At 44.9% G+C, this 23,378-nt stretch overlaps 1 protein-coding gene across 3 annotated transcripts in view; it reads left to right on the top strand.

Moving 5' to 3' along the window:
• Window positions 1-22,520, top strand: part of SLC30A7 (solute carrier family 30 (zinc transporter), member 7) — a 32,939-nt gene extending 10,419 nt beyond the window's left edge. The window contains exons 8-13 of one of the 3 annotated variants that reach the window (XR_001364484.1): window positions 402-453; window positions 4,427-4,562; window positions 12,800-12,890; window positions 13,741-13,890; window positions 18,880-20,613; window positions 20,684-22,520. Coding sequence is in view for 2 of the 3 variants with exons in the window: in XM_014549657.1 (XP_014405143.1) it covers window positions 402-453; window positions 4,427-4,562; window positions 12,800-12,890; window positions 13,741-13,890; window positions 18,880-18,927 (477 nt within the window). In the remaining variant the exon portion in view is untranslated. Of the gene's footprint in view, window positions 1-401; window positions 454-4,426; window positions 4,563-12,799; window positions 12,891-13,740; window positions 13,891-18,879; window positions 20,614-20,683 lie in introns of those variants that run through there. The other 2 variants (XM_014549657.1, XM_005878536.2) reach the window with 2 other exon arrangements.
• The last annotated feature ends 858 nt before the right edge of the window (window positions 22,521-23,378 follow it).

Raw genomic sequence — 23,378 nt, 5'->3', positions numbered from 1 at the left:
GGGGGGGGGGGGGGGGGGGGGGGGGGGGGGGGTCATGTTGTTCCTGTTGCTCTGCTGTCAGTGCAGCAGAGACACCTCTCCGAATAGCTGTCAGAATGACTGTCTCTACCTGGGCCGACAGCCTGTAGACAAATCTGGTGCCTGGATGAGGCACTGAGAACAGGTACACTGTTGACTGTCCGCAGGATTGGCAGGTGGCTACATATTTTGTCCCCACACAGCAAAATGACAGTGTTTTTCTCTATTACTGTATTAAGTTTTAAACGTAATTTTGTAGGTCTGGCGTGGCTGTATAGTCATGCATCCTTCGCGATACATTTGAATGAAAGGTACTCTGAATCGCAAACATTGCATCAGGAACTGAAGACATGTTCTAAAATAATGTAACTTACCTCTCTGCAGATGGTCCCTCCTTCAAACAGACAGCAGGACCCAGCAGACAGATTCTACAAGGTATGGCAAGGCACTTGTCCATTTCTGTTCCACGAAGCTGGCTTCATAGTTTTCCTTTAACATAGTATTTGTGTTTAAAACGTTAGCCTTCCTAGTCAATTTTCTTATATGTCAGTTTATGGATAAATAACACTTATTAGCCTATGACAGGTTTTAGCATCAATTTTCTTCCTTTTCAACTTTATAATGTACTAAAAGACATTCTTTTATTTTAATTGTCAGTTGGCTATTTTCTCAGATGTAATAAGGAGAATAAAATATTCAGAAACGATACTGCATAAGTATAAATGCTACCCATCCCAATGACTATAGTAACATCATAGTAGTATATTTACCTTTGCAGGATTATTAAATAATTTTTCCAAGAATAATATTCCATATGTATTTATGTTGTGGAAAATTTAGTGCTACAAATGCAATGCATCCAAACCCAAAGATGTTCAGTGGCCATAGTGAACCCCAATGTAAACTGTGGCTTTTGGGTGACAATGATGTGTGGACGATGTTTCATCAGTTGTAACAAATGTACACCCTGGTAGGGATGTTGACGATGAGGAGGCTGTGCATGTGTGGGGGCAGACGGTGTAAAAATCTCATTAATTTTCCTGTGAACCTAAAACTTCTCTCAAAAATAAAGTCTATTATATTTTTAAAAAATGTAATGCAGAGTGAGACCTCAGTTATATCCACAGGCATCAAAAATGATACCTAAACAGGAGCTTACTATCATGTTAAACAGTGTATTCCCAAATTTGACGAGCCAGAGAAGATCCGTCTTGCCTGTTCCTGTTTGGGGATGGGAACCAATCTTTGGTCGGAATTTCCACTTAGACTTCATTGTCCAGTTTTCTGAGTCCCAGCTGCCCATCTTTCTGCCTTTATGAACTTGACTTCGGCCTGACCTTCTCAGTACTTTGTGATCCGGTCCCGCTACACCTACTTATCTCCCCTGCTTCCGAGGCAGCTCTCGCTTTTGACATTTCCCTGTAAATCTGCTCCTCTATACTGAGGAGGTTATTTCAGGCACTTCAACGTGTCTTCCAGTCCCCAGTTTCCCATTTGCAAAATGTACAGAATTGTCTTAAAACAGCCTTTGCTGAAATAGCTTGTAATGATGCATAGGGAGTGCGTCTGTATCCAATGCTGTCAACGAGCCTGGATAATGAGAGTTCATTTTTAGTTGAGAAATCATCACTGTGTGAGGGAGGTTAGATTTGCCTTCCTAATTATCTTCTATACAGCTGTTGTGAACATTAGTTTATATTCTCTAAGTGCCCACCAATTTCTGGTGGCTGCGGCAGCCCAGCAGATGGCTGAGGACAGGGATGACCGCCTGCTACTACACCCTTTCCGTACAGATGCTCCCACGTGGAGAACTGATGAGCTGAACTTGTCAGCTTCTTGCCGCATTTCATATTGCTAAGAAAACCAGTGGTCAGGTCAGCAAATGAGATGCAGCCAGGACTTCCCAAAGGAAAATAAAAAACAAACAGTTCTTTTCTTTTTCTTCTGATGTTTAGAGCTGTGTTCAATTCTGATCCCACCGAAACACTGATTAAAAAATAATAAAGATTTAAAAATCACACATGTCACTTAAGAGTTTTGAAGCGTAGGGCCCCTCAATCCACTTTGCTGTGTATCTTTCTCCAGTTAATTTTAAAGCTTAAGGTGATCCCAACACTTATTATTCTTTGCTATTGAAATACCCTAGGGAAATGAAATATATTTTCCTATAAGGGTGCCTCTAACATATTTTTGTGATAGAAAAAAGCCATTGTTTTCTTTTTTTTTCCTAAAGAATTGTTACAAAGGTTAAAAAAAAAAGAGCCATTGTTTTTTTGAAGAATTGTTATAAAGGTCAATACCCTATCCCAGCGATTTGCAAGAATTTTTAAAACATGCAATTCCTGACTATTTAGTCAGGGGCACTGACCTCTTTTTCTTTAAGTGGTTGAATAAAAAAATGACAATAGTCATCTGATGTGAATGCCCTGTTTTGAACCATAAATATACAGGTTATACAATAGAGTTGCATCTTATTAGTTATATTGCATAATTGCATATTAAGGTTGCATCTGGTAGGTTAATTCTTGGTACCAGAAATCCTAATATACAAGTATAGGTACCTGACTTTTTAAAAAGTTACTTTGGAGCTAAAAAGGGTAGGTAGTTATTATTACTATTTGTGTGTGAGTCATTAAAAATTATATCTATTGTCAGATTGGCAAAAAAATGTATTTTTTTGGTGTGCTACAGAATTTTAGTAATTGGTTTATGTGTGCCATGAGATGAAAAAGGTTGAAAATTGTTACCCTATACAATGAAAAAGTAATAGGTACTGAGGAATGGATTACATTTGCTATAATACTTGATATAAAATTCCACGGTGGCAGATGAATTGAAATGTATTTTCCCAGAGTGCATTAGGATTTGATTGGACTGGTTAGTAGTCCATTTTTATTTATTTATTTTTAAAAAATATATTTTATTGATTTTTTACAGAGAGGAAGGGAGAGGGATAGAGAGTTAGAAACATCGATGAGAGAGAAACATCGATCAGCCGCCTCCTGCACACTCCCCACTGGGGATGTGCCCGCAACCAAGGTACATGCCCTTGACCGGATTCGAACCTGGGACCCTTGAGTCCGCAGGCCGACGCTCTATCCACTGAGCCAAACCGGCCAGGGCTAATAGTCCATTTTTAAATTATTAGGAAGTGTTTTCAAGTTTAAGCAAATGTATATTTTACATCTAAAAAATTGTCAGTGAATAAAAAACAAGAAAAATAAGTATTTCTAAGGTAGACCATGCTTTTTACACGTTAGATCAGGGGTGGGCAAACTTTTTGACTCGAGGGCCACAATGGGTTCTTAAACTGGACCAGAGGGCCGGAACAAAAGCATGGATGGAGTGTTTGTGTGAACTAATATAAATTCAAAGTAAACATTATTACATAAAAGGGTACGGTCTTTTTTTTTTTAGTTTTATTCATTTCAAACGGGCCGGATCCGGCCCGCGGGCCATAGTTTGCCCACGGCTGTGTTAGATATTTCTTTTCAGCTAAAGTAGTTGATGCTGTTGAAGAATGTTCTATTTTTAGCAAGGTCTCGTTGAAGTTGTATAGGGCAGCGATTTTCAACCTTTTTCATCTCATGGCACACATAAACCAATTACTAAAATTCCGTGGCACACAAAAAAATGTATTTTAAGAGACATTTTAAGAAATGGTGTTTTGCCATACAGTACATTTTATCTATTAAAGATCTAAATGTTGAATAATCTGCTGGTTAAATACTTAGTTAAACTTGCTTCTTGACATTTTAAAATGGTTTTTCCATCGTGTCAATTCTTAAATGTTAATATTATATCTAGGTTCTTAGACCGTTAGAATCCTACTAATTTAATATTTAATTATTAAAAGTTCAAATATATTTACATCCAATTTAAAATATTAAAATTCCTACTTTTATATCAAGTTCGAGCTCTGTAACTTGAGGTAACAAAGTCTTCAGGATAATTAATAAGTTTGTCAGGTTTAATAGTTAAGGTCTGTAATTCGTCTCAGATGGTAATTTTAGTGACCAGCAGGGGGCTCTCTGTGTCCATGATCCGTAAGTTTTAGCGATGTTTTCTTGACAGGTTCTGCCAATGACGTTTTTTTCTAAATTGTTAACTTCTGGGCTCTTTTAACCAGAAATGAATGTGCACAAATGATTTTTAGAATCCATGCCTTGCTCCGCTTCCTCCTTATGGTACTCTGCATCAGGTGTAGTGAGCCTTGCTGATTGAAACAGAAAAGAGTATTCCAGTCCCCAAGGTTCTATTACTTCATTACTAACAGTTAATCCACAGCCTTGCCATTTTCAAATTAGTACGTAGGACTTAATATGGGAAATAAGATCGTTTCAAGAAATGTTTGCGTTGCCAGTTGCTCAGCTGTGTTTGTGTTTTGATCCCGATGATCTGTGTGTAGGTGTGTTCCTGCACATTCTAGCAGACACGCTGGGGAGCATCGGGGTGATCGCGTCCGCCATCCTGATGCAGAACTTTGGTCTGATGATTGCAGACCCTATTTGCTCCATCCTCATAGCCATGCTCATCGTCGTGAGGTAGGTGTCGGTGTGTTGCTTTGGAAGTCATTACGTTGACAAAGAAACTTGACGAAGTGTAGAAAAGGGTAAGGGAAAAAGCACCTCTCATTCCACCAGCCAGAACTGTGTGATAATGTTGTGGGTGTCACTTCAGCTTTTCTCTTTTACGCTAAGCCTCTGTTTTGTGGTGTTATTTTTTTTGTTTTGTTTTGTTTTGTTTGTATTATGTGTAAAATTATATTCTGAGTAAGAAAACTTTTTTTAGCTTTTTCTGATTATAAACTTATAGTCAATATAGAAAACTTGGAAAGGGATGAGAAGTATAAAGAAAAATCAGTCGGGAGGACAACACCTGGAGGTGACATTTCCACGGTTAACAGTATTTCTTTAGTCATTTTTAGGCTTTTTTTTTTTTTTTTTTTTTACTTTATTGAATCTCTGCTTTCTGTGCTGATTGTTGAGCTTGGCCAGCATTAGCGTATACCCAGCTTCCGGGTGAGAGGTAGTACAGCTGTTTTTTTAAGTCCATAGAGTTTTGGGGTGATTAGTTAGCTAGCAAGGTCTTAATTCAATGACAATAAATGATAACAATGTACAGAGCAACGCATAAGGATGGTTCATTATTATTATTTTTAATATGTTTATTTTTAGAGAGGGAGGAGGGGAGAGGATAGATAGAAATATCAGTGATGAGAGAGAATCATTGGTTGGCTGCCTTCTGCACGCCCCCTACTGGGAATCAAGCCCACAACCCGGGCATGTGCCCTGACTGGGAATTGAACCGGCAACCTCTTGGTGCATGGGATGACGCTCAACTAACTGAGCCACTCCAGCCAGGCAAGAGTGATTCATTATTGTAAAGCACATATTTCTCTTTACATAGATGAGGGGGGAAATATATATAGCTTGTGTATAGTACTGTAGTGTGTGTGTTTGTGTGTGTGTGTATATATATGTATATATGTATATATATGTGTGTGTGTGTGTGTATATATATGTGTGTGTACATACATACATATACATATATATTCAACCCTGAATGCTATGTGGGTCTCTCCAGGTATAATTATAAAATTATGCTCTTCCTTAATGTCTTCAAGGCAAACCAACATTTCTGACTTGACCTTAAAAAGACATCATTTTTTTTAAATGGAGGGCAATAAAAAACCTTTAGCTTCAAAGTGCAAAATAAAGACATTCCAATTATCTACTTTTCTGTTAAGAAAGCAAACTTAATTTATGTAAATGTTCACATGATAATGAAATATTTGCAAGATCACTCTGAGATGTTTTTCAAATTGGTCTAAAGACTTTGCCTGATTAGCCAAAGCCAATTTTAGGAAATAAATGAAAACCCTTTACAGCCACAACAAAATAGAGCATAAAGAAGTCATTTCCCCTTACCCTTAATTTTTATATATATTTGCAATTCATCAAGAGCAAAAGAACTAATGGGACTTTATACATTCTCTGCATATAAATGTTCCTCAGTGGAGAGCCTGCCATGGAAATGGATGTCTCCCTTCCAGGCTGCCTGCCCAATGTCCCATTTTCACTTGAGCAGCGAAAGTGATTGCTTAGAAAAAGACAGTTCTTCTCCCCACATTTCCTAGCGCAGGCAAATGGTGATAGATGTTTCTGGGTAAGACTGGGTGGTGCTGTGATGAATTTCGTTTCCCAGGAAAAGCAGCAGATTGAGTATGACAATGAGAGTGCAGTTGTTATCTTCCGAAATGGACGCTTCTCGCAAGAGGCTTCAGAATGGCTTTGCTCCTTTTTCCCATCAGCAGCTGAATTGGAATGGAGAGTAGATTCGTGACTTAGATGCAGACCTTTGAACAGTCAGTAGTAACTGAATTTCTCTTTAAAGCGATGCCCTTTGCCCAGATCTGTGGCTTGATTTCTGAGTTACTTAAATAAAAGGGGTACCTATGCATGATGGGAAAAAACACACAAACAGGATGCAGAAATGAGCTGGTACTGGGTGGTATTTCCAAAGCCTTGCTGAAATGGTTTAAATTAGTTTTCTGTAGCTCACCAGGTACCATCTCACGCTGCTTTGTGCCTCTTAACTGTAATCATTTGTTAATACAAAGAAAAGGTGCAAAACTTTTCAATCTTTTCCTTCTTGTCATATTGAAGACACAAATAGCTCAACTTTTAGAGGCAAACTAGGGCAATAGGCTTTAGAAATGACAGATAATGGTCATAAGAGAGGTACGGGATGGAAAGCCTGTGTACTAGTGAAACCAAATTATGAATTTGAAATTCTAAATCATAGGTGATCATCCATGTTCATGAAGATAGGATTTGGACCAGATACTGGTTTTGATAAATCTTGTTGATTCTGTGGTCAAATAGGTAATTACTCAAAGCCGATATTAAGTAAACGTAAGCATTTTTTTTAACATGTAAAAAGCTACCATATCATTTATGAGAAATTGTGGAGATACACTTTTTTTAAAGAAATGGCTTTGGGTGGTGTCTGAAAGCTTCCTTTGTGGTTTGCCTTTCAAGTGGGTATCATTTGAGAACTGTACTTTTCGGAACTAAGATAGAGTTTCTCAGGATTTTAACTTGGTGCTTGTATGTGTATCCACAGTGGGAACATTTTCGCCTAGTAATTGTATTTTTTAATCATATATAAAACCATGAGAGAACATTTGTAAGTACTGATTCATCTAACACCCTTTCTCAGACATCATTCTGGGAATGCCCTAATACAGCGGTTGCCAACCTTTTGGACCTCACGGACCGCCAGTGGTCCACAGACCAGTGGTTGGCGACCACTGCCCTAATACGTTACAGCATCCATGTGTGTGTGACTGTTAGCTTCTCACCTACACCTCTAGGAAGTACTGATCATGCACTGTTCTTGGGGGAACTGAGAAATGTCACTCAGGTCATTCCTTGTGTTCGGTGGTTCAGATGAAGCGCCCTAGGGAAGCAAGGCTGGCACATGGAGTGTTCTCCCCGATCGACTACATGTCAGGTCACAAAAGAAGACCTAACAGCGATTCCAACATCTTCTTAAGGTCATGTAAGGTTCCTGGCAAGCAGTCCTGGAAACATTCGAAAGCACAGAGCCCATGCAGTAGTGTGTTAGTGATCATTAGCCAATAACATGAGAGATGCCCAAACTGGCAGGTGCAGACACCAACCATCCATTAGACTTTGCAGTACCACCGACAGACACCAGGTGGAACCCTAGGACTGATTTCCTGCCGCTGCAGAAGGCCTAGTATTGCAGACAAGAACTCCTGAGTAGAAGCCATCAACCTTTCCAATAGGAGTCACCATGCACCTGCCAGACAGGACACAGAGGTCTCAGGATCTCCCGCCAGGCTACGGAGAGACAGACCTCCCGTAAGAAGCCAGACCACAAAGTCTGGAGTCGTGGCTGATTCTTCAGATACTGAAACCCAAACAAAAAAATAAGAGATACAAAGAAACGGCCAACTATGGCACATTTAAAGGAAACGATTCAGTCTCCAGAAGCAAACCTACAAAAAGGAGACATATCAATAGCCGGATACAGAATTCAAAATTACCATCAGAAGGGTGCCCAGTTGATGGAAAGAAAGCACAGACACGAAACAAAAGCAGAAAAACGGTACATGAACAAAATGAGAATATCAGCCGAGGGAGAGAACCTATTGAGGAGAGCCCAGCAGACATTCTGGAACTGAAGGATGATAATAACTGGATTGATTTCCCCGGAGGGACGCAACAGCAGATTTGACCAGGCAGAAGGAAGAAGCAGTGAACTCAGATATAGAACTTAAAAAATGACTGAGGCAGAGGAGGAAATCAGTCAGTCAGTCACATAGAGGGTCAGCAAGGAAAGCGACTTGAACAGCACTGAGGCCCATGCGTAGCAGCCAGATACAAACCACTCCACCCCACCACAGCAGAGCACGCATTCTCACACCCACGCGGAGTGTTCCCCCCGATAGCTACATGTCAGGTCACAAAAGAAGACCTGACAGTGATTCCAGCATTGCCTTACGGTCACTTAAGGCCGCCGTGAGGATCAAGTTAGAAAAATGTATGAAAGCACTTTAGGAATTATTAAGTGTTGTCTAAACAAAGACGCTGCTAATTGTTTACAACTTGGCATTATTTACTAATGCTTTCGGTTTAAAGATCAGATGCGTGACATGTTACAGCTGAGTTCCAGAAGTTTCAGGAAAAGGCGACCTTTTTGTGGCTGTGGCTCCAAGTTGAGGGTATTTTAGGGCGTCTTCTTCCATTACTGATACAGTAGGTCCTCTCGAGATGCACTGGTAAGCCATTGGCCTGGAAAGTTAGTATAATTGTAAGGTAAGCCACTGGCCTTGTGGTTTGGGGTTATCTGTTCTATGTTAGGCTTAGGAAATTCTGGGTTAATAGTCATTGTCTATTACCACGGAATACTTGTATTTATGCAAAAGTGACAGCATCTCACAGCCCGCCACAGGACCACACGGCTAAGTGGAGGGTACATTACAATTTTGGGTCAGTTTTTTTTGGCTTTTTGTCCACTAAACATTTTGGGGTATGTGACATACACCAGGCCTTCACATGTGTGCGTTCTTCTAAGAAGTACAACTATCTTTGTCTGTGTGTGTCTATTATAAGAACCACTGATAACGTGCAGGAGGACTTGGCTCAGAAGCCAGATAAAGGAGCTGAAGTGGGAATTATGTTTCAGTCGTTACTATTAGGTATTTATTCTCAGGTCTAAGCAGTTTCAGTTCCTATTGTTACACATGATCATCACCGGGCGGGTGTTCTTCAGAAGTTTCCTGCCGGAGACCCTCCTGTTGGAAGGGGAGGCTCTTCCACAAAAGCCACTTTTGAAGTAAGAACTGAATGTATTTCATTGGCAAAATTACTAGCCACAGAGAATAATGACTAACGTGCTTATTTAGTCTGCTAGGATTTCCGCTGTCACATTTAAATTTACACTTAAGATCGTATGATTATAAATTTGATTTGCCTTCAGCTTTTGAAGAATAAAGTCATTACCCTGTTTTACTGGTAAACTCAGAGCAAATGATTCATTCCTTTCTGTGTCGGCTAGGAAGGCGGCATTGCATTGTTAAAGCTGGAATCGAGTAGTCAACCAGAAGCGAACCTCTAATTGTTTCCAAATGCTTACTTTTGGGGTTTGGGGCAGCTCTGAGCCTGAGCTCAGTCAGGAATTTGCTACGCTTGTCGTTTTCCCCATATCTATCCTTTCATTATGGCTAGATACACTCATGCTCAAGTCTGCTTTACCAGGCCCCTTCACAATAGTTAATCAGAAAAATATGGACCCAAACTCCTGAGCTAAACACAATTTTAAAGGCAAAGCTAGAGTTTCTACAGGTTTCTTTTACATAGTTATGGCCTTTGAAATTATTATAGAAATTGACCTTGGTTCTGAATGGCATTTCCCCATGTGATGTAGCAAGCTCCCTTTTCTCCCACCGCGGCTTCGCGACCTAGTTACAGCTCCTGCAGCAGAAATTCTTCCATGACTCTAACATTCTCATTGGAGAAAAAGGACTGGTGCGTCCATGCGCTTTGACGACCTGCTTGCTGCTGTGGCATGTAAGCATTTCATTAAAATTCTGTCTAAACAGGCCACCGTTCCAGATGTTCTCAGGCAGCAAAATCACAACACCTGGACAGACCCTTACTAAAAGGACACTCTCCCCGTGTAATTCCTTACATTGTGACGGTCATGGTCTCCACCGACATCTCCAGGCATCAGCAGATCCTTGGGGTACAGATTGGAGAACCAGCTATCAAGTAGCTGAAGTTAAGCGGGATAGGGAGAACCCCCGCTTATTTCTTCTCGAGTGGTTCTAGGGGCTGTGTTGGTGCGTCGTTCTCTGAGAAGGACAGTGCGGAGGGAGGAAGACGGGGATTGTCAGTGAGGGTGAGAGCAGCCGCCAGGAGCCTTTTGCTGAGAATGAGGATGGAGAGGGAAGGAGGGCGTCACCTGGTTGACTTGCAGTCACTGCATGCTTTTCTTGGCCTTTTTCTACACCGGGGGGTCCTCGCCTGTGGTGACAGCGCAGTGGATGGGGCAGCCACCTCGCTCGGGTCAGAGGGTGGAGGGGCTGCGGAACCCTCATCCCCGCTTCCAGCTGCCCGCTTCCCTCCAACCTCCGTAGGAGCAGAGGACATTCCCTACAGTTTGGAGGACAGTTTGGGATCAGGAAAGATGCCCTAAAAGGGGTGACACTTGAGGTTCTAAAGAAGGAATAGAAATCAGGTTAGAGGGCCCTTTAGGGACATTCTAGGCCAGTGATGGCGAACCTATGACACGCGTGTCAGAAGTGACACGTGAACTCATTTTTTTGGTTGATTTTTCTTTGTTAAATGGCATTTAAATATATAAAATAAATATCAAAAATATAAATCTTTGTTTTACTATGGTTGCAAAAATCAAAAAATTTCTATATGTGACACGGCACCAGAGTTAAGTTAGGGTTTTTCAAAATGCTGACATGCCAAGCTCAAAAGGTTCGCCATCACTGTTAGGCAGAGGTTATGCCAAAGCATGAAAGGAAGAACCAGTGGAAAGTGAAGTACAAGTAGGTTTACGTTCAGAGCTTAAGCTGTGAGGCAGGGGTGATAGGAGGTGAAGCTAGAGGCCCGGATCCAGAAACCTGCCCCGTAGAGGAGCTGGCGCTTCCCCGGCAGCCGGGAGCTTGGGACAGGTTTCTCATGGGGAAGGGAGAGGCTCAGACTCTGGCTTTGGGTAGATGGTCTGGCAGCTTTGTAAAGAGCGCGTGTATCCATTACCCATGGACGCATAACACGCTACACAGAAGCCTAGGCGCCGCAGTAACATGCTCTCTCCGGTTGGCCTTGGTTCAGGAGCCCGGGCGTGGCTCGCGGGCTCTCCCAAAGCCGTGACCTGGGAGTCAGCCAGGCCACCTGGGGAGAACCCACTCCAGGTCACTCCGTGGTGGTTGGCAGTATTGAGTGGGGTTGGGCTTCTGCACTGAGGGTCTCAGTCCTCTCCAGGGGCATCCTCCGCCCCTGGCCCTGGGCCACCCCTGGGACAGCTCCCCACTTGGCAGCTGGGAGCCAGCACCTGAAAGCCGGCGAGGAGGGCGAAGGAGTCGGAAGCCAGAGCCTTTTCACCTGCCTTAGGAGTGACATCTCATCACTGTTGCCATCTCTGTCATGAGCAGCACGTCCTCGGCTGGTCCAGCCGCTCTCCAGGGAGGGTGCACCTGAGGACACACCGCGAGGCAGCGTCCTGGGGTCCGTCACAGTGGACCCCAGAGCGGACCGGAGGCAGGGGACCACTGAGGAGGCAGTGGGAGTAATCGGCGAAGAGAGATCAGTGTAGACACTGACCGAAGGAGGGGAGGGGAGGAGCCAGGAACGATTCGGACGCCTTGTCCTTCCCTCAAAGGTTCCGATTCACTGTCAGATGAAAACAGGTCCGACTCTAAGGTGGATCTGACTCAAAACCCCGGCTTCAGAGCCGCCCTCCCACACACTGTTCATGGTTGGCCACGTTTAACCCTCAGCATGGAGCGCAGCAAGTCCCGATCCCGGCGAGGACCGCGCCCGCCACGGAGGCGCTGGTTAACCAGAGCTGTGCTTGGGTTCAGGCCTCTATTGCTTCAGCCTGCGGTGGGGAAGGTGCGGCCCGCGGGCTGAATCAGTCCCGTGAAATCACCCCTGCCAAGGCATTAGGGGTGAGTCCATTAAATGTTTGATCAATTTTTAAGATGATAACTTTGTATGGCTCTCGAATGATGTTATAAATATCCAAATGGCCCTTGGCAGGAAAAAGGTTCCCCTCCCCAGGTTTAAATAATGAAAGAAGACACATATAATCGGGTTGGAGAAATAGTAACAACTGGACTAGTATGCCCGTATCCGTGTTTTGTATTTTCCTTAACAGCACTACTGAGCATGTGTGGACTATTGATAAAGGCGCTTCGTGGGTTGCCTTGGAAGACTGAAGTCTGTTTAAATAACAGTGGGCTGACTGCTGGTTTAGATCTCGGATGCACTACTTGTTCGGTCGTGCAAGTTTCGTGGCTAAGACATTGACACGTTAATTAGCGCTTTACTTTTACTTTAGATAATAGCTTATTGATCACATGAACACCTGGAACAAAGGCTAGATTCCTCTTCCTCATATTTCTCGGATAAACCTGACCACGTCCCACTCCGGGGGGCGGGGAGGGTACTCGACGCTCTTCCAGGACAGGCCATCAGAACGCGGCTTTAATCACCTGCGTCCTTCTCCCCAGTGTCATCCCTCTCCTGCGGGAGTCGGTGGGCGTGCTGATGCAGCGGACGCCGCCGCAGCTGGAGGGCGCCCTGCCGCAGTGCTACCAGCGGGTGAGTCTCGGCCGCCGGCCCCAGGCCTTGCTGCTGCCACACGTTAGGCCTTTAAGGGTTGAAAAATGGTGTTGCAGAAGTCGTGTGGGGGGAACGAGTGTGTTTGAGGAAGAGAAAGGCCACGTGCTGAGGCTTGGTGAAGAGAAGGTGGCGGGAAGTTTGGAGAGGGGCAGGGGACAGGGCAGGCCCAGGTTTGGGTCTAGCTGAGAGGTTAGATTTAGCTGATGAAATGGGAGCATCAGACGCTTTAGGCTGGAAGAGTGTCGTCCCAGGCACCAAGGTTGTGGGTTCGATCCCTAGTCAGGGCACATATAGGAATCAACCAACGAGCAAGCGCATCAATAAGTGGGACAACACATCGGTGTTTCTCTCTCTCTCTCTCTCTAACTAATCAATTAAAAAGAAAAAAAGAAACACTGGCTCCAGTTCACTGACCTTTCCAAACGACTAGTTTTTCCATCTTGTGAGTTCTCTCTTTTTGACTCTCTGGATCATTGATTTCGGCCTTGTATTTCCTTCTTATTTCTTTGAGTTTACTTTGTTGTTGTTTCCCTAGTTTCTTAGCTCACTTGTGTTCCTGTTTGTTCTCTGACTGATGTATTTGAACACATAAATTTATTCCAGGAACTCTCAGCCGTGCCCAACAGATTTTAGCATGTGTTCATTCCTGTTTCCCAAACACCTGCCTGTCACGGTGCCGGGCACACAATGAGTCCCAGGTTTTCATGGATTCAAACACCCCCCTTGTTTGCTAGCGGGGAGAATCTGTGCGAACTGACATGCTGCGTAGGAATCACCGTGGAAGGAGCCCCTGCACCTGAGGGTGTTAATCCCTGCCTTTCTGTTGCAGGTGCAGCACTTACAAGGAGTCTACAGTTTACAAGAACAGCACTTCTGGACCTTATGTTCTGACGTGTACGTCGGGACCTTGAAGTTAGTAGTAGCACCTGACGCTGACACCAGGTGGATTTTAAGCCAAACACATAATATTTTTACTCAGGTATGACTTTTTCACTAGCTCCTTTTAAGGGTCTTAGAATTTATTGTATCTACCGTTTTGAAAATATTTACTATTTAACATTAAATATATATATATATTTATATGCTACACTATGAAATAAGCATAGATGTATTTTTTTTTTTTCCAATCAGAGTCAAATTGGGAGAACCTTATTTTAGTTAATACTCATCATTATACTGATTTGTGTTCCTTTAAGAAAAAGTGGATTCCCCTTTGCTGTATGCTCCTTTAAGACGTGCGAGATGCTGTGTGAAGCCAGGAATTCTTAATAGCATTTGGGATAAGAAAAATGCCTTGTCCGTGGTTTCAGCTAAAAGCAGCCTCTGCCAGCGTTTTTATTTGACGGGAGGTCTGTGTCGTTCAGTAGCGTAACATGCTGTGGAGTTTCTCTTCTCACTGTTTGGGAGCACAAAGCAGCCAGTGCAGTGGCAGCGTGGTTATTTTAGTGAACGCTGGTGCCGCTGTGAGCCACAGTGACTGACAACCCGCGTGAGGGCGACCACTGTGATTCTGGATGTCCTGGGAGATTAAGACTTTATGTCAAGAACATCCCTGGGGAGAGCGAGAACACACAAAGTCTTTTCTTGGTCTGGTTCGCTGGAAATACTTAGCGAGAAACTAGATGCCAACACGGTTGCCAGTGCTATCTTAACACATAGAGCTCCCGAGGAAACGCATAGCCTGCCCTAGAAGTCTGTGCTGGAGACCTGGGAGCGCCTCCTACCGAGGCCAGCATGGCCCTCCTATCAGCGGGGATAGCTGGAGCTCATCACAGCCAGTCAGACCCGCTGGTGGGAACTTCTGCAAGGGGGTCAGCCTGGGTTCTTACCAGGTGTCAATGTCATGATTCTAGATTAGAGAGAAAGAGAGACACGTGGTATTTATAGGCATGGACAGCAAACAGAACCCGCAGCTGAGTTAGATTCAGGACCTTCTCGGAGACAAGCGCTCGCTCTTCTCCAGAAGAGAAAAGTGGGCCTGGCGCCTTTGGGACTAAATGAATCGTCGCCCACAGGCGACAGGAACTCGCTGCAGTGCCTCGCGCTTGCTGCGGGTCGAAGAACCAGGCCTCTTGGTGCACAGACACTAACAAGTCTCCGGCACGTGACTCCCATTTGGCCTGGGCTATGTCACGTGGCCATATGATACAGGCTACGTCATGTGACTTCCACGGGAAGCGGGCTAGACCTGCAGGGTGGCTGAGCTCTCTGCTGTTTCCAGATCACTGTTCTCTCCTGTAGCCTCAGTTTCCCCTGGGCATGCCCTTCCCCCCTCAGAGTGGAGCCCCCGTCGGCCTCTCCAGGACTTGGCCTGGTCACACTTGCCCTCGAGAAGGCGAGTTTCCAGGCCAGAACCGAGCGGGCAGCTGCGGGGCTGTAACCGGAGGAGAGGCTCTGCCGGGAACCCGACAAGCGCTGGCCTTTCAAACGGCCGGAGCTGAAGGTTTACTCAGCTGCTGCTTTGGTTTTGGAAACTGTATTTGGGTTTTGAACATGTCAAGCTCTGGAAAATACTTTAAGCCTTTTTGTCAGCTAAGGGCAAGCCAACTTCATTTCGTTCCTTGGAGAGACTGAGGCCCGCGGTACAGACGGACACGTTTCCCCAGCGGGGAGCGGGGTTGCCCCGCTAATGCCTCTCACTCTGCAGATTTTCGGGTGCTTTTGTGACCGCTGTTCAGCTCTGACACGTGCAGGATTGAAGCGCTTTATTCACTTACGTGCCCTTTCTGCTCATGCCCTAGCAATGCATGTCCACATGCTCTTAGTTCATCCAGGGTTTGCAGTTACGTTTCCTTCCATGAATAAAATGTAAAAAATTTTAACCTTATTTTTACATTTAAAATTACACCTGTTCATATGTCTTCTTATCAGAGGGAATCAGACTCATAACCATAACCCTGCTAGCGCTTTGGGTGCATGTCTTGCAGAGACGGGGAATGTGGCGGCCTTAGTTCCAGAGGCCAGAGGAGGGTTTTCTCAGCGATCAGTTTACTCTCTGGTTTTGTGACCTGTTTGGGTGTCTTCTTATAGCTGATTTTAAAATCAGAATTTAAGCCATCGTTTTTGGTTAAAAAGCTATTAAAATTTCTGAGGACAACTTGAAATTGAGAAGACTGATAACATCAGACGTTTGAGAAGTATGACCTTCCATTTTGTTGGGGAAGCTATGTTTTCTGACAGTTTTAGAACTGCCGATTAGGCCTGGCCTTTTCACTCTCCTTTCAGCCCATTAGTCTCCCATGGCTAAAGCCGCTGGCTGCTCGGCACGGATCTAGAATTGGCAGCCTCTTCGGTACCCAGATTCCTTCGGGAGTATTAATTAAGTGGTAATCCAGTTTTTAAACTACAAGGTTTCCTACTGACAAAGAAAAGGTCCTTTCTTTCTCCCGTTGTACCAACTCTTAAAAAAATGAGTTATCATTTGAGAATTGGTGAGATAGAAAACTTATTTTTTATGGTTAGTATTTGAACAGGAGACAGTGGGACACTGGGTTAGGAAGGCCATTTAACATTTTATGTTTCTAGTTTTAAATTGGCTGGATGAAAATCATGTCAGTTTTTTAATACACTTCTGTTTTGTGAGAAATAACGTTTGAAGAAAAATCTAGAATGTGCTTGGGGCTCATGCCCTCCTCGGTTGCCCAAGCACAGAAGGTGACCCTGCCGCATGCCATCTGCTCCCGTAGAGCCTCCTCATTTCTCCCATCCTCTCTCCTCAGCCGGCTTCCGTGGTGCCTTTAAGCCCTGAGCCCCAGCTTCCTGCTTCAGCTCTTGGTGCCCCACTCTCTAGCCTCAAAATAGAAGTCACAGCTGATACCCAGGAAGGAACCCAGAGCCTCCTCACAGGCCAGCTGGGGGCCTCAGACCCTCCGCCTCCGCCAGGCCCTCCTCCCACTCCCTTCCTGTCTCACCGGCTGCCCCATGTGTCTGCGAGGGAGGCCGGCAGGCAGCGAGAGAAGCTGCCTCCCCTTCCCAGGCGGCCGGCTCTTTCCCACCTGCTGGTGGGGGGTGGACTCGGTTATAAATTGACTTTGCTTGCGAGTCTGCCTCTTTCCTTCCCTGCCCTTTGCTTTCTTTCTTCATCACATACTGAGGTCCACCAGGACCCGGCCTCCTGAGGAGGGGAGAGAACAGCCACGGGGCGAGGCCACAGATCCTGGGTTTGTGCTGGGGGGGCCACAGGTTTAGGCGTTTGTTCGTTGACCGCTCCTGGTGGAATGGTAATAGCACCTGCGGCCTTTACTGACCGCCCCGTCTGTCCACCCAAGAGTGTTGTCCCCAGTTTATAAGGAAGGGAGCCCAGACCTCAGCCACTGCTCATGACCTGTGACCTCATCAGATTCACTGCTTACTCATTCTGAGCTGACTTAGTGGAACGTTTTGGTAGTTTTGGAGAATTGATAGAGAATACAAACCAACCAGTAATTCTCAGTAGCCACATTCCTGTTTATGTTTCCACACTTACTTCCGGTTTGTTTCCTCGCCACAACAATGGGCATTTGGTGAGGATGTTCTGAGTCTGTGGCACCAGGTTACATTTATTTTCTCGGGCGCATAGGTGTTAAAAAACTAGCTGTCTTCCCAGTTTAAACAAGTGTCCTATGAGCGGCATTATATTTGTGCATTATTCTCAGGATATAAGACAGGACTGTTCTGTGGTCCCCACTGTGTGAGGACAGTCCCCAGCCAGCCTGACTGTGCGTCAACCCAGCGGTGGGGTTGCTGAGGGGACCCGCATGGCTTTGACCAGCTGGGTGATTGTCAGGTGTCTGGAGTGAGTCAGGAACCCTAGTTTGCATTCTTTGGAAATGCCCTTTTCTCTCTCCTTTAAAGGAAATTGGGAGAGGAGAATGGGAAGCTGGCCCAGTGGAGGCTGCCCCCAGCGGGACAGGTGGAGGGCAGTGAAGGAAGCAGAGGGGCTTCTGTTAGACTGAGCTTCTGTGGGAGCTGAGCCCCTCAGGGGACAGGGAGTAATTAACTCACGATTATGCAAAGATCATTTAGCAGCCCTTTGCTTTCCTCTTTGCATTTCTTTCTCTCTTATAGCCTTGAGCTACCTCATTGCTTATCACCATAGCTCTGTATCTGCACACACACAGAAGCCTACCCGTTTCCCCCATTTTGCTTTCATTCACGGTTCTGTTAAAAGGGAAAAGAAATTAAACCATTTACTTGGGCCCCAGTTTTGTCTTCAGGTTAGACACACTAGAATTTTACAGGAGAGTTCCTAAGTATAGTTATTTTAGGGGCCATATGGATTGACTAGATCAAATATAATGAATCAATCATAATAATTTGGTTTAATAGCCCATTAGAGCATATGAAATCCTTTCTCATGTCACACTTGATCCTTATAATAGCACCTGGCATGTAGCGAGGATTTATTAAATATTTGTCAAACACTGGATGACTACATAACAATTTTGTGAGATAAGTAGGGTTGGTATTTTATCAACACTTTTAAAATAGAATAAGTGAGTTGGTTTTAACTTAAGCTCAAAATCATACAGATGTTAAGTTCTGTCTTTTTTTCTGCCACCCTCTTCAGGAGAGGGTGCTATTGAATGTATTTCTAAGAGCTTCAACTTGATCAGAGCAAGGGTTTCTTTTCTTAATGAGGCAAAAAGCGAAGATGTTTTCTGTGCTGGGGAGCTCCTGGGCCGCCCAGCTCTTTATTCCGTTAGAGAGGCCCCTTGTTCCTGGCAGACGGTGACCTCATTTTCCTGACACTCATGGACACGCTTGTCATTGGTTGCGTGGCTTTCTCTTGTAGAGGTAAATAGGGACTTTTTTTGTGATTTATGAACATACTTGTTATTCTCTATGATGAAAAACAGAGGCAGAAAAAGGAAAAAGAATTATTTCCTTTATCAAAAAAATGGGATTTTTTTTTTTTTTAATGACTTTTCTGAACTATATAGTTTGTTACTGGCTCGTTTGACTTTCTGATTTTCTTTTAACTTTTCAGGCCGGAGTGAGACAGCTTTACGTACAGATCGACTTCGCAGCCATGTAAGGAGCGAAAAACTGCTGCTTTGGGGACCGCGTTTTTCTGGTACTGTACAATCCCGAACGTTGTACCCAGCTTTCCAAGACAGGTCGTCACTACAGCGCCAGCCCCAGGTAGACCAGAACACCCGGTCAGCACTACGCGGGTGGTCACTGCTAGGGGACCAGGGCGCGGACCCTCCCCTGGACTTGGGTCCGGCCCTGTGCTCTCCCCTCCGCACCATTGTGATTTCTGAGATTCTGGCTTTGTCCCAGGGTGTTGCTTTTTGTTTGTTTCTCCTTTTTCTTTTTTTGTTTCAAATGTCCTCACGCCACCCCTCCTCTTGGCCAGTAAGAAATTCAGATTGTGGGCCTCCAGTTGTCTGGATCGTCTCCACTGAGGCTGCTGGAAACTGCTGCTCTCATTCCCACAAAACCAGTGTTCTTAAAAAAAAAAAGAGAGCCGGGAATCTGTTTTATATGTAATGTCACACTCGCTGACGTTCTTCGGTGTAATCACATGTTTGTAAAATTGTTTGTACCTTGCAAACTTATGAACCAAACCATATTGGGTTTTCAAAGTGCCTTCGCCTCAGAAAATGTCTGCCAGCATCCAAGGTCATGTATGTTTTTCTAAGTGGATATTCTGTAATCTGCACAAAATAAGACTCTAGTTAGCGGTGTGTACAGTCTGTCTTTCTGTGAACTTCCAGCAGAGGTTTAGATATAGGGAAAGTTTCCGTTCATTGCTTTATCTCATCAAAAAAATAAAAGGTGATTTTTTTTTTTTTGCTTTTTAAATCAGATTCAATAATTACATTAAATTATTTTGTGAACTGTGTTTTCAAAACTTTGCAAATGCATCTGTTTTAGAGAGTTGTTTTGACTTACTCCACACATGTGCCAGGTTCCAGATTTCTACAACAGCTACTGTGTCTGTGACAAACTTTCCCATGTCTGTCCTTGCTGCTTTCTGTGGGTTTTGTTAATGAAGGGAGCAGGATTTTATGAATGGAGTGAAGACAGCAATGATGATGATGTGTCATTTTGCTTCTCCATTCTTCCAATGATGTCACACGCCGGGCTTGCTTGTGCGGGCCTCACACAGACAACCAGAGCTGCATGTTCCTATGCTGGGACTGTGGACGCACAAGGAAACGTGGGAACAGAACGCCCCCTAACACAGCATCTCAGGACTCACAAATAAGTTCATTTCTAGGTTCCTGTGTGTGAAAAGCAGAATTGCAATTGGAGATGACAGGTGCTCAACCAGGCCACTTACACATTCCGTCTAATGAGATGCTGATGTGGTTGGCGTTCCCATCATACTTCCTTGTCACGGTGCTTCTTCCCTTGCGACTTAGCAGGTTGCAAACTGCAGGATGGAAATGGCTGTTTAGACTGTAGATTGAGAAGCAGCACTTTCCCATGGATGCGGCAGACATTGCTGTTGGTTTTGTCTAAGTTCTAGCGTGTCCTTTTCCCTGTCTCTGACCCATGATCTGTGAACGACGCTGTGAGGAGGACTAGACTGCGCCCTTCCTGTCTTTCTGAGCTGCCCGCACCATGGGCTGCCGACTGTCCCCTTTCTGCTGACTGCCAGGCGGTGCCAGCGCTGAGAACCCTGTGGTTGACTGTGCCGAGCCGAAACCATTGTTGCGCTGTCGGAGGGGAGGTATAAAGGGCACGTCCTGAGAATGGCACTGCTGCTCCCGTGTCAGTGTGAGGAGCATCACTGAGAAGCCTGGCTGGCCTCGAGGGGGGTGGGGGTAGGTGTATGCCAGGAATAGTGTGAGGAGCATCACTGAGAAGCCTGGCTGGCCTCGGGGGGTAGGTGTATGCCAGGAAGGACAGCCAGGCGAAGGCGGGGATTTGGGATGTGCGCCCTTAGAAACCAATTGTGCGTGATTGTATTGCTATTTCCCATCTGGTGAGAATATCTGCAGTGGCCTGTAAAAGGTACGAGTGCGTTCTGAGGGTCCAGTTCTGCCTTTCGCTGAGCCCTCTGTTCCTAGTGAAGTTTTGTGCAAGTAGTAGCACCAACAACACCCTCAACACAGAGGCACGAGGGTGGCTTTCCCTTCAATGAGGCAGCGAATAGAGAGTACCAGTGACGGGAAAGTCTAATTTGCACCTGCCACCAGAGGTGGTCAGGTTGGCACAAACAGTTATGCTGGAATGAAATGCCTCTAAACGTGTGTGTGCAGCCGTAAGAAATCAGCGAGAAAAAGCAACCTTTCCTCACTCTTAGGAACTGCTTTGTCTCATCAGTGTTGTTGGCCCAGATGTATCGCTAAAGTAGCCCATTTCACTGAGGAAGACTGCTTGATTATTGTTATAAAATACACTCAGAATATCCCTCTTGTTGGGCTAACCTTTGGGGGGGAATCTCTGAGTATCTAGTACAACTTTGCCAATATTTTAAAAACCAAAATATTCTCGGAGGACAAATTTCTACTTACCTTGCCAAGTAAGCTTCCCCAAGCGGAAATATCCACACTAGTTTTGTGTTAAGTCTAGATTGTACTGCTCAAGAGGAAGGGCTTGCCCAACTCTGTGCAGCTCCCTTACCTGGCCGAGTCCCTGCGTAGGAGGGGCCGCGTGTAAATGTAGCTGCGTGTTCCCCACGGCCATCCTCACGGTCCCCCCCACCGCCTTCAGCAGGGGCCTGAGGCACTGGGGTTCCCTCGCTTCCAGGCCTCGGCATTGATGCCAGTAACCCAAATACTGTGACTTCTGTGCACTTTGTAAAGCAGCCAATCATTGACCCCAGATGCATTGGCTGGAGTCTGCTGATGTTTTTCCTACTATAACCCATTTTATAGATTGTTAACATGAGCAAAAGTATTTCATTGCTTCACACAGAATCTGACATCTAAGGCGCCCGTCCTTCGAAGCAGTCTGTTCTACCTCTCATTTTCCAGATGAGAATGTCAAGCCCCCAAAAGCTGCCTTTCATTCTAGGTCACAGAGATGAGTAGCGGCAGAGCCAATAGAACCCGGGCCTTCTGACTCCAGGTCAAGAGCTTTCCACCCCCCTGTGCCACCTCCTTGCGGGGTAGCTGCCTTTCTGTCAGTGGGACAAACAAGCCTTGTAAATAAAGGACCTCGCCCTCCATTTTTGGTAATGAACGCACTTTATAAATGGAGTTTTAGCGTCTTACTTTTCATACCTAATTATGAGGTTTAGAATAGTATTTCTGTAGTATCCTTTATGGAAGATAAAATTAAGTATTTTTACTTTTTTATTCTTTGTGAAGCCAGTTTCTGATTAAAAAATGTTTTTTGATGACATCTGTGTATTGGATGCTTCTAACATGAGTGGGTTCTGTTAACTTGCCAAGGCTAACCCAGTGGAAGGATTGCTTCGTTTCTGCTCGGTGTGCATTCTGGGAACTCGTCCTCTCAGCCTCAGGTCCTGCCTTTCCGCTTGCTCCTCTAGCACGCGGTCGCTGCAGAGCCTAGGATCGCTGCACGCTGTTCCCAGAGCCACACACATTGGGCCTTACATGTTGTCTAGAACAAAATCGATGTAATTCAGGAGGGTAAAATCCTGAACTCTTACCTGAATCCCAAATGCTAAACTGCTACTTTCAATTCTTCATAAAAGCATTACCTTGAGAAAGGTGTTCTTGTTTTCTGTCGCCATCTTCAAAACAAATTATTTCGCCCTGGCGGATGGCTCAGTTGATTAGAGCGTTTCCCAGACACGCCAAGGTTGCAGGTTCGATCCCCGGTCAGGGCACATACAGGAGTCAACCAATGAATGCAAAAATAAGTGGAACAACAAGAATCGATGTTTCTCTCTCTCTTCCCCCTTCCTCTCTAAAATCAATCATTTTCCAAGTCACAAGATCTCTGGCAAAAAAGGAAATTAGCCTTTCAGGAACATGGACTGAAAGTTTTATTCATGGGAGACTGTTTCGACCTCAGAAGCCTCAGTGATACAGCCCTCAGCCACATTCCAACGGCAATGACACAGAAAGGTGGGCTCCCACCTTTGCAAAGTGTTCCTGTGCCAGGCTCTGGCTGTGGGCTTTTCATGTGACGCATCCTCCCATCCTCTCCTGTGCATAATTCCTGCCTTTGCCCCTGAACTTCAACTGCAGGCTAAAAAGAACAGCCAGAACTCCTTTAAGCACTTTGAAGCACTTAAAAAAAAAAAAAAAAGGAAAAAGTGTTGACACTCACTGAGCAAGCTGCTAAAGGGACTGGCCTGAAGACAGCCAGTGCCCGTGGGCGTCGAGAGACGCGAGCTCATGGCTAAGAGACATGAACGTACCCGGAAGTTGCTTTTTGAGAAGTACCAATGTGTTCCAACTAAGCTTTTCAAAGGACTAACTCTCTTTCATGATCAGTAGTAATCTATGCTTAACCAGATCCCTAGACCCCAAACTGGGCATGGATTTACACTCACATGCACAGTGGCTGTGGTTAGCTGGTAGGTACTATAGGTAACAGTGGATGCCATGGGCAGGG

The sequence above is a fragment of the Myotis brandtii genome, unplaced genomic scaffold, assembly GCF_000412655.1.
Source record: "Myotis brandtii unplaced genomic scaffold, ASM41265v1 scaffold565, whole genome shotgun sequence".
Taxonomy (NCBI): domain Eukaryota; kingdom Metazoa; phylum Chordata; class Mammalia; order Chiroptera; family Vespertilionidae; genus Myotis; species Myotis brandtii.
The sequence above is the reverse complement of the archived record's forward strand: the minus strand, read 5'-3'. Positions and strand labels throughout refer to the sequence as shown.